The 16,063-nt window shown below is 46.1% G+C and overlaps 1 protein-coding gene across 1 annotated transcript in view; it reads left to right on the top strand.

Moving 5' to 3' along the window:
• Positions 1-16,063, top strand: part of LOC106577001 (protocadherin-15-like) — a 250,597-nt gene that overhangs the window by 227,680 nt on the left and 6,854 nt on the right. Inside the window, 3 exon segments of the mRNA XM_045700849.1 lie at positions 9,949-10,164; positions 11,078-11,166; positions 14,244-14,420. Of these exon segments, the coding sequence (XP_045556805.1) occupies positions 9,949-10,164; positions 11,078-11,166; positions 14,244-14,420 (482 nt within the window).

Below are 16,063 nucleotides of genomic sequence, written 5' to 3' on the forward strand. Positions count from 1 at the left end.
TTGATGCTATGGACTGGCCCACCCGTTCCCCAGACCTGAATCCAATTGAGCACATCTGGGACATCATGTCTCGCTCCATCCACCAATGCCACGTTGCACCACAGACTGTCCAGGAGTTGGCGGATGCTTTAGTCCAGGTCTGGGAGGAGATCCCTCAGGAGACCATCCGCCACCTCATCAGGAGCATGCCCAGGCGTTGTAGGGAGGTCATACAGGCATGTGGAGGCCACACACACTACTGAGCCTCATTTTGACTTGTTTTAAGGACATTACATCAAAGTTGGATCAGCCTGTAGTGTGGTTTTCCACTTTAATTTTGAGTGTGACTCCAAATCCAGACCTCCATGGGTTGATAAATTGGATTTCCATTGATTATTTTTGTGTGATTTTGTTGTCAGCACATTCAACTATGTAAAGAAAAAAGTATTTAATAAGATTATTTCTTTCATTCAGATCTAGGATGTGTTGTTTAAGTGTTCCCTTTATTTTTTTGAGCAGTATATGAAGTCTTGTAAGGAGTTGTACACAGTTTTTATATGAAGTCTTGTATGGAGTTGTACACAGCCTTGTTGAGTATTTCATGAGTGATTGCTGAATAGAAATCTATTCTCCAACCCATTCTTCCTTTCAATGCCACTTTGTGGCACACTGATCATTTTATACAAAGTTTTTTCAGAACCTTTGTTCTCAAGTGCTTTTACAAACTGTATTGAGATAAAGCAGTTTCAGAGCTAGAGCTAGAGATTCAGAGCTAGAAAATGGTATATCATACACTACAGTTGAGGGACAATGGGAAAGTAATTCTACTTTCGAAGTTAATAAACTTGTAACTCCATTGTTGAGAAAATGTCCTTAGAATGTTTTGGTACACCTGCTGGAGAGCTCTTCTTTGTCTACACCCATTCAGCATCATTCACACCCTCTCAACCTCTTACAGCTAGACGTTCCGCTAGTGGAACACCGCTCCAATATCCAATGATAAGGCGTGGCACGAAATACAAACTCCTCGAAAATCCGAAAACTTCCATTTTTCAAACATATGACTATTTTACAGCATTTTAAAGACAAGACTCTCCGTTATCTAAACACACTGTCCGATTTCAAAAAGGCTTTACAACGAAAGCAAAACATTAGATTATGTCAGGAGAGTACCCAGCCAGAAACAATCAGACACCCATTTTTCAAGCTAGCATATAATGTCACAAAAACCAAAACCACAGCTAAATGCAGCACTAACCTTTCATGATCTTCATCAGATGACACTCCTAGGACATTATGTTATACAATACATGCATGTTTTGTTCAATCAAGTTCATATTTATATCAAAAACCAGCTTTTTACATTAGCATGTGACGTTCAGAACTAGCATTCCCACCGAACACTTCCGGTGAATTTGCTAAATTACTCACGATAAACTTTCACAAAAAACATAACAATTATTTTAAGAATTATAGATACAGAACTCCTTTATGCAATCGCGGTGTCCGATTTTAAAATAGCTTTTCGGTGAAAGCACATTTTGCAATATTCTGAGTAGATAGCTCGCCATCCCAGGCTAGCTATTTTGACACCCACCAAGTTTGGTACTCACCAAACTCAGATTTACTATAAGAAAAATTGGATTACCTTTGCTGTTCTTTGTCAGAATGCACTCCCAGGATTTCTACTTCAACAACAAATGTTGGTTTGGTTCCAAATAATCCATAGTTATATCCAAATAGCGGCGTTTTGTTCGTGCGTTCAAGACACTATCCGAAGGGTAACGAAGGGTGACGCGCGGACGCGTATCGTGACAATTTTTTTTTTTAAATATTCCATTACCGTACTTCGAAGCATGTCAAACGCTGTTTAAAATCAATATTTATGCGATTTTTCTCGTAAAATAGCAATAATATTCCGACCGGGAGTCGTTGTTTTCGTTCAAAGACTGATAATCTAAAATGGACTCTTCACAAGCATGCACGCGCCCGTCTCATTGTTCTCAGATTGACCACTATCCAAATGCGCTACTGTTTTTCAGCCATGGACTGCAAAGTCATCATTCAACGTTCTGGCGCCTTCTGAGAGCCTATGGGAGCCTTAGAAAGTGTCACGTTACAGCAGAGATCCTCTGTTTTCAATAAAGAGAATAAAGAAGGCCAAGAAATGGTCAGAGAGGGCACTTCCTGTTTGGAATCTTCTCAGGTTTTGGCCTGCCATATGAGTTCTGTTATACTCACAGACACCATTCAAACAGTTTTAGAAACTTTACGGTGTTCTCTATCCAAATCAAACAATTATATGCATATTCTAGTTTCTGGGCATTAGTAATAAACAGATTAAATCGGGTATGTTTTTTATCCGGCCGTGAAAATACTGCCCCCTATCCATAACAAGTTAAGCCTTAGCGCCACCCATCTCTTTAAGAATTCACATGTGAGGCCATGTGTTAAACAGTGTGATTACATTATTGTACTAAACAACCAAATATTTCAAGACCAAAGGCTGGATTATACTACATCTATCGACATGTCTGTAGACAGTTGTCGCAGTGACATCACGAACATTCTATTGTCATCCGACATCAAACTTGTCGTTATCGTTATAAAAAAGTATAAACACAAAAACTACAGGCTATATGTAACGGTCGTCGTAGTGAATGGACGAAGGCGCAGCGGGTCGAGTGCTCATCTTAACTTTATTTGTGAACACTTAAACAAAACAAGAAACGAACAAACTAACAGTCTTGCAGGCAACACACAGCTATGCAAAGAACAACTTCCCACAATACCCATGACAAACACACTGCTAATTATAGGACCTTCAATCAGAGGCAACGATTAACAGCTGCCTCCAATTGAAGGCCCCAATCCAATTACATAAACAGAAACGACTAGACGGAACATAGAAATACACTAACATAGAACAATGACCAAAACCTCGGAATACATAAATCATACACCCTTCTACATATACACACACCCCGAACCATATAAAACAAATACCCCCTGCCACGTCCTGACCAAACTAAAATAACAAATAACCCCTTTACTGGTCAGGACGTGACAGTACCCCCCCCAAAGGTGCAGACCCCGGATGCACCTAACAACAACGAAATCTACAAAAATAAACCCCTTAAACTAAAGGGAGGGAAGGGAGGGTGGCTGCCGTCACCGACGGCTCCCGTGCTACACCCCCCCCCCACTCCCCAAACCTCCTACAGTGGAGGTGGCTTAGGCTTAGTCCCCTACCTGACCAGTCCACCCCTACTGAATACCTCGGCCTGAAGCATGTCACTGTAGACCCTGGACTGTACTCTGGGAGCTCCAGACTGTAGGTCGACTCACTCGGTTCCGGACTGTAGGCCGACTCACTCGGTTCCGGACTGTAGGCCATCTCTAGACGGGGCACTGTCGCCGGACACTCTGGACGGGGTAGTGTTGCCGAAAGCTCTGGATGGGGCACTGTTGCCGGAAGCTCTGGATGCGGTACTGTCGTCGGAAGCTTGGGACTGAGCTGACGCACTGGAGGCCTGATGCGTGGGGCTGGTAGTGGAGGTACCAGACTGGAGACACATACCTCAGGGCTAGTGCGGGGAGCAGGAACAGGACGAGTTGGACTGGGCTGACGCACTGGAAGCCTGGTGCGTGGTGCTGGTAGTGGAGGTACCAGACTGGAGACACGCACCTCAGGGCTAGTGCGGGGAGCAGGAACAGGACGAGTTGGACTGGGCTGACGCACTGGAAGCCTGGTACGTGGGGCTGGTACTGGAGGTATCAGACTGGAGACACGTACCTCAAGGCTAGTGCGAGGAGCGGGAACAGGACGTACTGGACTGGGCTGACGCACTGGAAGCCTGGTGCGTGGTGCTGGCTTCGGATGTGCCAGACTGGAGACAAGCACCTCACAGCTAGTGCGAGGAGCGGGAACAGGATACACTGGACCGTGAAGGCGCACTGGCGGTCTCGAGCGCAGTACTGGCTCCACCCTTACTGGCTGGATGCCCGCTTCCCCCTGGCAAATGCGGGGCACTGGCACCGCGCACACCAGCCTGTGAATACTTGGCCTCGACGCCTTGCGCATCACTCCAAAGCACGGGACCTGACCAGTAATAGGCTGCCTCCAATAAGCACTGGGAGTTGGCTTGCGGCTTAATCCTGGCCCAACCAAACTACCCGTGTGCCCCCCCTAAAAAAAGTATTAGGGCTGCCTCTCAGGCTTAAATGCCAACCGTGTACCCCTGTAACAGTCCCGGTCTTCGTTCCACCTTTGCCGTTCCTCTCTTGCTGTCTCCACCTGTCTCCATGGCAGGGTCTTGTCCCCTGCCATTACCTCCTCCCATGTCCAAGATGTCCTCCACTCCCTTTTCTCCCTGGCCCAGGATCCTTCCTCCTCTTGGGCCCGCTGCTTGGTCCGTGGTTGGTGGGAGGTTCTGTAACGGTCGTCGTAGTGAATGGACCAAGGCGCAGCGGGTCGAGTGCTCATCTTAACTTTATTTGTGAACACTTATTAAACAAAACAAGAAACAAATGAACTAACAGTCTTGCAGGCAACACACAGCTATGCAAAGAACAACCTCCCACAATACCCATGACAAACACACTCCTAATTATACGACCTTCAATCAGAGGCAACGATAAACAGCTGCCTCCAATTGAAGGCCCCAATCTCAATTACCTAAACATAGAAATAGAAACGACTAGACGGAACATAGAAATACACTAACATAGAACAATGACCAAAACCCCGGAATACATAAATCAAACACCCTTCTACATACACACACACCCCGAACCATATAAAACAAATACCCCCTGCGAATGCCACAATTTTCTCCATCTCCTTAGCCATCATACCACCAGGCAGTGCACTGATTTCAAAACTCGGTCCTCCGGAAAGTGGAGAGCGTTAGCCACACTTTTGCACATCTTTCAAAAAAGCCGCGCTAGAAAGGATTACCTACACATACTGAGCAGCTCATGTTATAGACAGAAGTGTGCTACATGGTAGACCAATTTGAACTCATCTCTCAGCATGTCCGGTCCATACATTATCTCAGCCAATCATGGCTAGCAGGAAGGTTCCTGACTTTTTCCGTGGCTGAACGAAATAGGCTCATAATTTAGAAATTGTATTTGTATTTACAGATGGCCTACACATTTGTTGTTTAGGCACATGAAAGTTCATATGTTCCAGAAGTAATTTCTGCCCCCCAAAAATCATTTTGATAAAAAATAAATGTTTACGTTCAAATGCCTCTCCTGTGAAGTAGTGACGTGTCACATATGCCTAGTTTCCTGAAACGAGTTACATATCATGTGTGAGATATCTCACAAGTGGGATTCACCAAATCTCTAGAACCTCAAAGAATCAATCACACACATATGTCAGAGACAGACAGGTCGAGGGGTGAATGAGGTGAGCCCAACCCCTCATTATAAGGAGCCATTCGCACACCTTCTGGTCATTTTCGAGCATGCCTCTATTCCTTTCGCTCTTGAGAGCATGGGAATATGGTGAGATATCTCACTCATAATATCAGAGAACCTGGGTTAGGAGAGTAGCCTTGAATTCTCATTCAATTACTCGTTTTGATATCTCACAATTAGGATATTACCAACTCTGTATTGCAGACCTGGTTTCCGAAGCCAGGTAGTCTCAAAGTATCAACCCTCAAACGTCCCGACACTGAGTACAGAATGTGTCCCAAAGAAGTTGCAGTGCCGTCTAGCTGGTAAAACCTCATAAAAGTATGAGGGAATGCCCAACAAGCCTCATCACAAATCTCCTGTAAGGACATGCTCTTGAACAGTGCACAAGAGGTCGCTCTTGCGTAAACTCTCGCTCTATCCAAGTAGATGCGCAACACGCGTACTGGACACAAACGGTGGAGACGTTCTTCTTCCATAAAAATGAAGGGCGGCGGGTGGAATGCCACAAGCAAGACAGTTGTAATTGCTGCTGATCTTAGGTATAAAGGCGGGGTTAGACAACAAATAATCCTTGGGTGAAAAACTGTATATATGAAGGGTGAACTCACAGTCTGCAGCTCAATAACTCGCTTTGCGGACTAGTAAAGCAGTCTTGAAGGAGAGATACGTCATCTCCATGCTTTTCAGCAGCTCAAAAGGCTCCTGTGAAATAGCCTCAAGCACAATAGACAGATCCCAAGATGGGGCTTAAGGCTTGGAAAATGGACGTGAGCGAAGCGCCCCTTCATGATACGACATAACAAGGGGTGTTTCCCCACTGTGTTATTGCGAAAGCCTATATGACAGGCCGAGATAGCGGCTAGACCTTAACAGTGGAGAAAGCCATACATTGAGTTTCCATACATTGAGAGTGTAGAAGGGGCCCTGGCACTCTGGATTGTCTCAATGACTGAGAGGCAGGCCTGTCACATTCAGATTTAACCTCTCACGGGCAATGCCCAGAGGGTCATAGTATCGGGGTGAGGGTGGAAAATATCTTTGCTCGCTTGGGTCAGATGATCCCTGCGTAACGGGAGTTGCCGGGGCTCATAGTACAGCAGGAGAATGATCTATGCTAACTAGAGCTTGCCTGGCCATGGAGGGCTACCAAGATGAGGTATGAGCCTTCTTCCCTCACTCTGGGGAGTATGAGCCTTAGAGGAGGAAAAACGGAACGGAACACCCCCGGCCAAGGGTGTGCCAACACGTCCACCCCAATGGTGTGTCTCCTGCTAGCGCAAAGAACAGCGGGCAATGCACGTTTTTGTGCGAATAAATCTACGGATGTTTGACCATATCTCTCCCTGATCTGTTTCACAACTTGGAGATGGTCTCCATTCCCTGTGATGGGGATTCCTTTTGGACAAGTCAGCTCCTACGTTCAGAGCTCCCGCGACATGAGTCGCCCGTAGTGAGAGTAGGTGTGCTCTTCTCCACAGAATAATTATATGGATAGTCTGTGTAAGCGCAGGGAGCAAGTGCCACCCTGGGTTTTGATGTATGCCACCACAGTCTTATTGTCCGTTCTGATCAAGATGTGACAATTTCAAAGGGAGGGTAGGAATGGTTTCAGAGAAATGAACACTGTCAGCAGTTCGAGGTCATTTATGTGAGCAATGCCCCACAACTCCGCTTTTCTCTCATGCCCAACCTGTGAGTGACGTCTCTGTCGTGACCACATTCCTCTTTACCACTACCCCTCTGGTGGCATTAGAGTGAGTCGCCCTTTCATTGAATGTATTAAAAGGGGCAGTGTTAAAACACTAGGATATGTGGACAGTGCTAGTTGGCGACTGACAGTTTGTGTTCCTGCCTCGGCTACTTGAGAAAGAGCTGAGGTGAGAGCTGTGGCACGGAGGGCACTAGGGGTTAGAGTGGGCTCCGTCTTCCTTGTGAACGAACTTATAGAAATTAGTCTGCGCGGAGGGAAAGGTTATAGGAGCACAGATGTGCCTCTCCCCCATTATGATGGGGGAGGAGGGGAGTCTGTGCTCCACCGAGAGGTGTCAGGCCAGGAGATGGTTGGCTGCCTCTCTCTGCCGCTGGGGCGTACCGTTGGTCGGGCGCCCTTTCTTCCCCACAGGGGAATCAGCTGGGCGGGACTTCGATGAGGCTGCTGCAGAGTACCGCTTCCCCAAACTGTCTGCCTCTGTCCTGAGACAGTCTGACAGTCTGCCTCTGTCACTGGTCACTCAGTTAGCACTTGCTCTAGTGAACTGCCCCTCTCCCTGATGTGGAGCCTTGGCTCGTAGTGGGGGAAAGTGGAGACCGGATTGCCACGATATCCGGGTCTGCCGGGCAGGTGATGGTAAGGTTAGCCTTGACGCGGTAGCTGACCTGGGTTTTGAGTTTCTTGGACCGAAAAACCTAGTAGGTGGGGCTGGTAAAGTTGATAAGTACAAAAACGACAGAGTGTTATGTAAATCGTGCAAGACTCAAGAGACCTAAGCTAGTGGTGAGTCCTCTCATGGGCCGGCTCACTGCATGGTTGGACCGGTTTGGTTAGTAGGCAAAAAGCCACTTAATGCTAGGCAAACTAAAAAACAAGACAGTGGTTAGCTAGTTAGCTTTCACCGTGACGGCCAGTAGGGTTGCTTAAGGTGACACGGGCGGGTATTTGGTAAAAACCTTACAAAACTTGCAGGACTCGATCGAGAGCTGCCTGAGCATGTTTGTTTCCCATGGGTATGGGGGCCCATTATAACTGGTATAAAAATGTGGCTAACCAGGTTATGCGTATGCAAGTGTATGCTTAGCCATGAGGCTTTTGTGTTAGCCAGCTAGGGTTCACCCAGTGAAAATGGAAATTCTTATCCTAACCGAAAACGTTCGTTTCGGTAAAGTCACACAACACAAAAAATCTCCTGTCTGTTCTACTGCAACTCGCTGTTGGCTTGTGCCATCAAACTTATCCAGAACGCTGCAGCTTGCCTGGTGTTCAACCTTCCCAAGTTCTCCCATGTCACCCCGCTCCTCCACACACTCGCATCCACTACAAGACCATGATACTTGCAGCAAGAGGAACTGCCCCTTCCTACAGGCTATGCTCAAGCCCTACGCCCCAAGCCGAGAACTCTGGTCTGCCACCTCTGGTCTCTTGGCCCTCACACCCCTACGGCAAGGCAGCTCCCGCTCAGCCCAGTCCAAGCTCTTCTCTTCTCTGTCCTGGCAACCCAATGGTGGAACCAGCTTCCCCCTGAAGCTAGGACAGCAGTCCCTGTCCATCTTCTGAAATAATTCGAAACCCTACCCCTCCGAAGAGTATCTTAAATAATCCCACAGCACCCTCCCTTGCCTTGACTGTGATATGTGGTTGTCCCACCTAGCTATCTTAAGATGTGTGCACTAACTGTAAGGCGCTCTGGATAAGATCTAAAATGTAAATGTAAATGAAGAGAGCTAAAAAAACCTGCGTGACACACCTGTCAACAGTTAAGCAGGAAACAGGGATCAAGTCGTGTTGAGCAGAGCTTAGAGTAGTGCTCTTCGCAAGGAAGAGAGGGGAGAATGACCAGAGGGCAGCCGAGTGACTCCTTATCACTTGAAACGACTTTATTTGATATGAGTGTGTTTTTAGGGCGGCTTGAATGGAGTGGTACACAGTCTTATTTCAGAATATCTAGCTCCATCTAATGACCGAGATAGGGCAGCCCTGTCATTTATTGTTCTACTCCCTCCATTTCCTCCCTCCCTCCTTCAATCCCTCCATCCTCCCATCAATACCTGGAGAGAAAAAAAGTCTTTGCACCTATTAATCAATGTCACTGCAGACAGGCACTTTGAGAATTGATGAAAGACTGAGCATGCAGGCCGGCAGACAGGCAGCGAGGCCAGAGTCAAATTCTTTCTGTGCCATACTGTACCTGCTTCTGAGACTCAAGTTCCCCCTCTCCTGGCCAAATTATCTAAATGCACTGTTATCCTTTAAGGAGCAATGACAATAATACATTTGCCATTTTGGTCATTAAGCAGAAGCTCTTATCCAGAGCGACTTACTTACATGATGTTAGTTTTGACTAAGGTGCCTCAATACTCCATTCTATGCCCTCCATTTGTGTGTATCCTATGTGTATATGTGCGTCGACAAGTCAAGCAGCTCTGTCCCAAAATATGCCACCACAACTGAGGCACACTCATCGTAACTGCCATTGTTAATGTAGTAGATGTCAGAAGAAGTTTGTGTGTGTGTGTGTGTGTGTGTGTGTGTGTGTGTGTGTGTGTGTGTGTGTGTGTGTGTGTGTGTGTGTGTGTGTGTGTGTGTGTGTGTGTGTGTGTGTGTGTGTGTGTGTGTGAATGATCGAGCAGTACCACAACTGAGGCACACTCATTGTTAATGTAGTAGATGTCAGGAGATCTCAGTCTAGTGTGTATGTGTGTGTGTGTGATCGAGCAGTACCACAACTGAGGCACACTCATTGTAACTGCCATTGTTAATGTAGTAGATGTCAGAAGATCTCAGTCTACTGTTTGTGTGTGTGTGTGGTTACTTTTCCCCAGGCCACTGATGCAGATACAGGGAACTACAGTGCCAATGCGTACCGGCTGATCATCCCGCCCACGGCAGATGGTCAGGACAGCTTTGTGATCGAGCAGTACACGGGCATCATCAAGACGGCTATCATGTACCGCAACATGCGCAGGTCCTACTTCAAGTTTGCGGTCATCGCCACCGACAACTACGGAGAGGGCCTGAGCAGCAGCGCTGATGTGGTGGTGAGTGTCTAGTGTCCTCAAACAACACATATCCCTCCATTGTTTGAAACACTCTTTCTTGTTAGGCAAGTTATTATGAGACTACGACACTTGGCAGTTAGAAGTGTGTCCTCAGTCAACTGTGATCTTAACATCCGATGCCAATACCCCAACCACCCACAACATCTGATGGGTTTATTAGTGTCAGATTGCAGTTTTCTTCTGAGATGAGTTATTCATTAGGAGGCTACATGATGATGAGGCACGTTTTCTCTTCTCTCTAGACTGTGTTTAGCTTCCAATATATTCAATTATTCAGAGCAGTTACAGCACACGAGATGTGTTATGTGTATGCCAGAGAACCCCTCTGCTTCGAGCTGATGATCCAATTAAACTATGCATGGAGTGTGTTTTCTGTTCATTCTAATTGGTGTGTGTGCATGTGTGTGTGTGTGTCGTTATACTTGTACAATACATTTCCGTTTCCTTCCAGTTATTGGAGTCAGGGGTTCTCCTAATATGTCAGCCTAACAAGTCTCTAATGAGACTGAATAAGTGTTGGAACGGCGCCTGAACGGGTGACAGCGGCGAGTGCTTAACCATGTTGCTGGTTCCTTTTCAACAGGAACTGTAATTTCACAGAGGCCGTGTGGGAGATTTGGCTGCAGAGCCCAGAGCCAGTGCACTTACTGTGCCGGCGAATATTAAGCACCATTAGATTGGCCACATGGCACCAATACAAGCAGGCAATAAGATTCTCATTTTGACCACCTGGAGCATGTGAAGCATGAATGGACAAAACCTCCATATCTACTACTACTATCTCTCTCTCTCTCTCTCTCTCTCTCTCTCTCTCTCTCTCTCTCTCTCTCTCTCTCTCTCTCTCTCTCTCTCTCTCTCTCTCTCTCTCTCTCTCTCTCTCTCTCTCTCTCAGGTGTCTGTGGTCAACCAGCTGGATATGCAGGTGGTGGTGTCCAATGTCCCGCCCACTGTCGTGGAGGAGAATAAAGAGCAGCTTATTGCGTAAGGCACCAGTCAATCACTTCCTTTCAGTATTATTGTCACAGTGATCATGCTTGGTTGAATTGGAAACCTATAATGGTCCTAAAGGCCCCTCAACACTCAACAGAAACAGGAGAGTGAATTCAAAAGTATTACGTTTATTTTCATCAGAGAACATTTCCTCTACTAGGGCACCATACTTAAAAAAAAATATATATATATATTTATATTCCGAGAAGCATCTACATTGGAATAGATTTGTATAGTACAGTAGGGTCTGTCATCACCCTCGTCTTTTACTTTCAGCCCAAGCCAAAGTACATTTTAAATGCATTACAACTAAAAGTTTGAGGCCATCCCTTTCATTCTCAGTGATAACGCTATGGTTTAGCAGCAGAAGCCCTGTGGAGAGTCACTGTTTGATTGCCACAGCATGCCACTTACAAAAGTGGAATGCATTTTTTATTTTTTATTTCTCCTGTTGAATAAGGGGACTTGGTTCAAAGTCGCACGATGCAAATTAGCATTTCTGCTAGTGAAATAGTTTGCGTTGAATCCCAGTTCCCTATAGGGAATCTTAGCCAATGATCTGGCAATGTTCCCAGTTTGCTGGGTAGTCTCCAACTGTGTTTTGAGAAACAAAACATCCAATGGGAAAAAAAGTTATAGAACTTGTGAATTATACCTGTGTTGCAGAACTTAGGTCCTCAGTGTCTTCACTGTCTGTTTGCATTCTGTCTGCATTAACCAATGATTGGGCAAGTAAAACTGCTGATTGTCCAGATAGACAGTCAAATCAGTCATTCTCAATCAGTTTATGAACGAGAAACAAGAACAGAAAAAAGTACAATGTTTTTAGACAGATAGGATAATAAAATAAGAAGGTAATATACATTCATTGTTTTAAAGCCTCGCTTTCAATGGCACTACCCCTCTAAGATTGCTCTATGCTTTGACAACTAAATCATGTGTTGAGTTAGTCAGTCTGATCAAATCTGAGAAGCCTCCCGTCTTCCTTGGTCGTACTGGGGTCCAGAACTGGGTACTCTGTTCATCAGGCTTGGCATTCGGGTTGGAGAAAGTACCCATTTAGTGGTTGTCATTTAAAGTGCTGATTTCACTTTTTTGCCAAGAACCCAGTGAGAAAAGACATGCTGGTGTCCATTTTAACAACTATGGCTGGGAGTGAAATACACTGCTCAAAAAAATAAAGGGAACACTTAAACAACACAATGTAACTCCAAGTCAATCACACTTCTGTGAAATCAAACTGTCCACTTAGGAAGCAACACTGATTGACAATACATTTCACATGCTGTTGTGCAAATGGAATAGACAACAGGTGGAAATTATAGGCAATTAGCAAGACACCCCCAATAAAGGAGTGGTTCTGCAGGTGGTGACCACAGACCACTTCTCAGTTCCTATGCTTCCTGGCTGATGTTTTGGTCACTTTTGAATGCTGGCGGTGCTTTCACTCTAGTGGTAGCATGAGACGGAGTCTACAACCCACACAAGTGGCTCAGGTAGTGCAGCTCATCCAGGATGGCACATCAATGCGAGCTGTGGCAAGAAGGTTTGCTGTGTCTGTCAGCGTAGTGTCCAGAGCATGGAGGCGATACCAGGAGACAGGCCAGTACATCAGCAGACGTGGAGGAGGCCGTAGGAGGGCAACAACCCAGCAGCAGGACCGCTACCTCCACCTTTGTGCAAGGAGGAGCAGGAGGAGCACTGCCAGAGCCCTGCAAAATGACCTCCAGCAGGCCACAAATGTGCATGTGTCTGCTCAAACGGTCAGAAACAGACTCCATGAGGGTGGTATGAGGGCCCGACGTCCACAGGTGGGGGTTGTGCTTACAGCCCAACACCGTGCAGGACGTTTGGCATTTGCCAGAGAACACCAAGATTGGCAAATTCGCCACTGGCGCCCTGTGCTCTTCACAGATGAAAGCAGGTTCACACTGAGCACATGTGACAGACATGACAGAGTCTGGAGACGCCGTGGAGAACGTTCTGCTGCCTGCAACATCCTCCAGCATGACCAGTTTGGCGGTGGGTCAGTCATGGTGTGGAGTGGCATTTCTTTGGGGGGCCGCACAGCCCTCCATGTGCTCTCCAGAGGTAGCCTGACTGCCATTAGGTACCGAGATGAGATCCTCAGACCCCTTGTGAGACCATATGCTGGTGCGGTTGGCCCTGGGTTCCTCTTAATGCAAGACAATGCTAGACCTCATGTGGCTGGAGTGTGTCAGCAGTTCCTGCAAGAGGAAGGCATTGATGCTATGGACTGGCCCGCCCGTTCCCCAGACCTGAATCCAATTGAGCACATCTGGGACATCATGTCTCGCTCCATCCACCAACGCCACGTTGCACCACAGACTGTCCATGAGTTGGCGGATGCTTTAGTCCAGGTCTGGGAGGAGATCCCTCAGGAGACCATCCGCCACCTCATCAGGAGCATGCCCAGGCGTTGTAGGGAGGTCATACAGGCACGTAGAGGCCACACACACTACTGAGCCTCATTTTGACTTGTTTTAAGGACATTACATCAAAGTTGGATCAGCCTGTAGTGTGGTTTTCCACTTTAATTTTGAGTGTGACTCCAAATCCAGACCTCCATGGGTTGATAAATTGGATTTCCATTTATTATTTTTGTGTGATTTTGTTGTCAGCACATTCAACAATGTAAAGAAAAAAGTATTTAATAAGATTATTTCATTCATTCAGATCTAGGATGTGTTAGTTTAGTGTTCCCTTTATTTTTTTGAGCAGTATACTTAAAGTATGACCTCAAACACATATGGTTACACACAAGTAAAATGATGGCTTTTCAGCATTATAAATTCAATGACAGAATTTGTAAATGGTGACACAACACATGCAGGTGAAGTGAACCAGGGCATTCGCTAGGCTACTGTACATCACCTGTTAATAACAGTATGAGAGTAGTTACTGAATGATTCATAGAGCCTTCACATCATGGAGAAGATGGCTGTAGAAATATGAAGGTAGAAATACCTAATGCTTCAGCTATACCTGGTACTATACTTTATTTTAAATGTGAACAGACCACAATGGTTTTGTTTCCCACACATAAGTATTCTGGAGCGATACATCCAGGACCAGATCCCAGGGGCTAAGGTGGTGGTGGAATCCATTGGGCCGCGGCGGTTCGGAGATGGCTTTGACCAGGAGGATTACACCAAGTCAGACCTGATGGTGTATGCCATAGACCCACTGACCAACAGGGCCATCTCACGTCAGGAGCTCTTTAAGTGAGTGTACCAATACAATGAAATGAATAGCTATCTCTTTATCTCTCTCTCTCTCTCCCTTCTATCTTTCTCTCCCTTTTTCTAATGAGAGAGAGAGAGAGAGAGAGAGAGGAAAAGGGGAAAAGGTGCTATTCCATCAGTAGTGGCCACTAAGCCACCCTGAGGTTGTTCCAACATTCTGGAGAAATGACAGCTTAGCATTTTAGTCCCCCTGTATTCGGAGAGAGATCTACTCCTCAGAGCCCAGGGTCCCCCTCTTACATAGCAGGAGAAACAATGTTTTACACTTTTACCACTAAGAGGCAGTATCCAAAAATGCTTTAATGGTGCAGCTGAAAAGTGCTTTTGCAACACTTTTTCACCCTGTCAGGGGAAAGAGCAGTCCCCTTCCACTCAGCAGACAGGGTGTGTTAAAACACCCCAGGACCACGTTGCTGCCATTAGTCTTATGTTCTCTGGCCCTCAAACAGGGTTAGAGTCAACACTGTGGGAGCCAAGGCCCCCCTCAGAGCATGACAGGCACCATGCTAGAGGAACCCTTCCCCCCTACTGTGCACCCTTCCACTTTTCACAGAAGGAAGGCATGATCTCTCTTTTTCCCTCCTTATCCCTCGATCTCCCTCCCTTTCTTTTGCCCCATACTCATTTTCACTCTGGCTTTGACAGCACGAGTTAGACTACGTCCCCCTCCTCTTTAAACCAGATACCAGTCTATTGTTTAATCCTGCTCTTTAAAAAGTGACTTTGAGTAAAGTGGCTTTGTGTTAAATTAATCTGAGCACATTACTTCTCTGTCTGTCCTTGACTGCTAGTGGTGGCCCTGTTTTACTGTAATGACACACGTGTCTCATAAAGAAAGGGGGTTTCTTAGCCTGAGCTAGTGAGCGTCACTCTTATCACAAGCACCAGCTTTGGAGAGACGTTGTTCATTTTAAAAAGAGGTGCTGATATATCTACCGTTGCTTCAATAAGAATCCCCATCTTAGACACAATGGGAGGCTGTTGAGGAAGAGTCTAGCCGAGGTTTAAGGAGCAGGGAGGAAAAAAAGAAGCTCTTTGTTCATGCAGCTCACGCCTGGCAGCGTGGAGAGTTAATTGCATGTTATATTTATGTGCTTCTGCTGTCAGCTCACATAGAGAAAGGGAAAGAGATGGAGAGAGAGGGGGGAGAGGTTATAGCATTATGATGTCTCCTTGAGTGTGCCTCTCTCGCCTAAATGAAGGAAATAAGGACTCTTGAGGGTTGAAAGAAGCCTATAGATAACTCACATGAAAGACCAATCACTTGAGTACTATTCATTTGTATAAAGAGTCCATATAGTGTATGATAATGCAGCGTGTGGCAGAGAGGGATTGCGTTGGGACTGCACAAATCTCCTATTGACATCAATGCCCATGTACGCATAAGGCCAAGTAACAGGCACATATATTATGTTAGGATTCAACACCAATTTAAATCGCAGTTGAAATGGTGTTACATCCCAACTTAAAGTACACTACATGAACAAAAGTATGTGAACACCTGCTCATCAAACATCTCATTCCAAAATCTTGGGCATTAATATGGAGTTTGGTGATGAACAGTTCTTGTGCTGACCTTGCTTCCAGTGGCAGTTTGGAACTCTGTAGTGAGTGTTGCAATC

This window comes from Salmo salar, chromosome ssa18 (genome assembly GCF_905237065.1).
Source record: "Salmo salar chromosome ssa18, Ssal_v3.1, whole genome shotgun sequence".
Classification (NCBI taxonomy): Eukaryota; Metazoa; Chordata; class Actinopteri; order Salmoniformes; family Salmonidae; genus Salmo; species Salmo salar.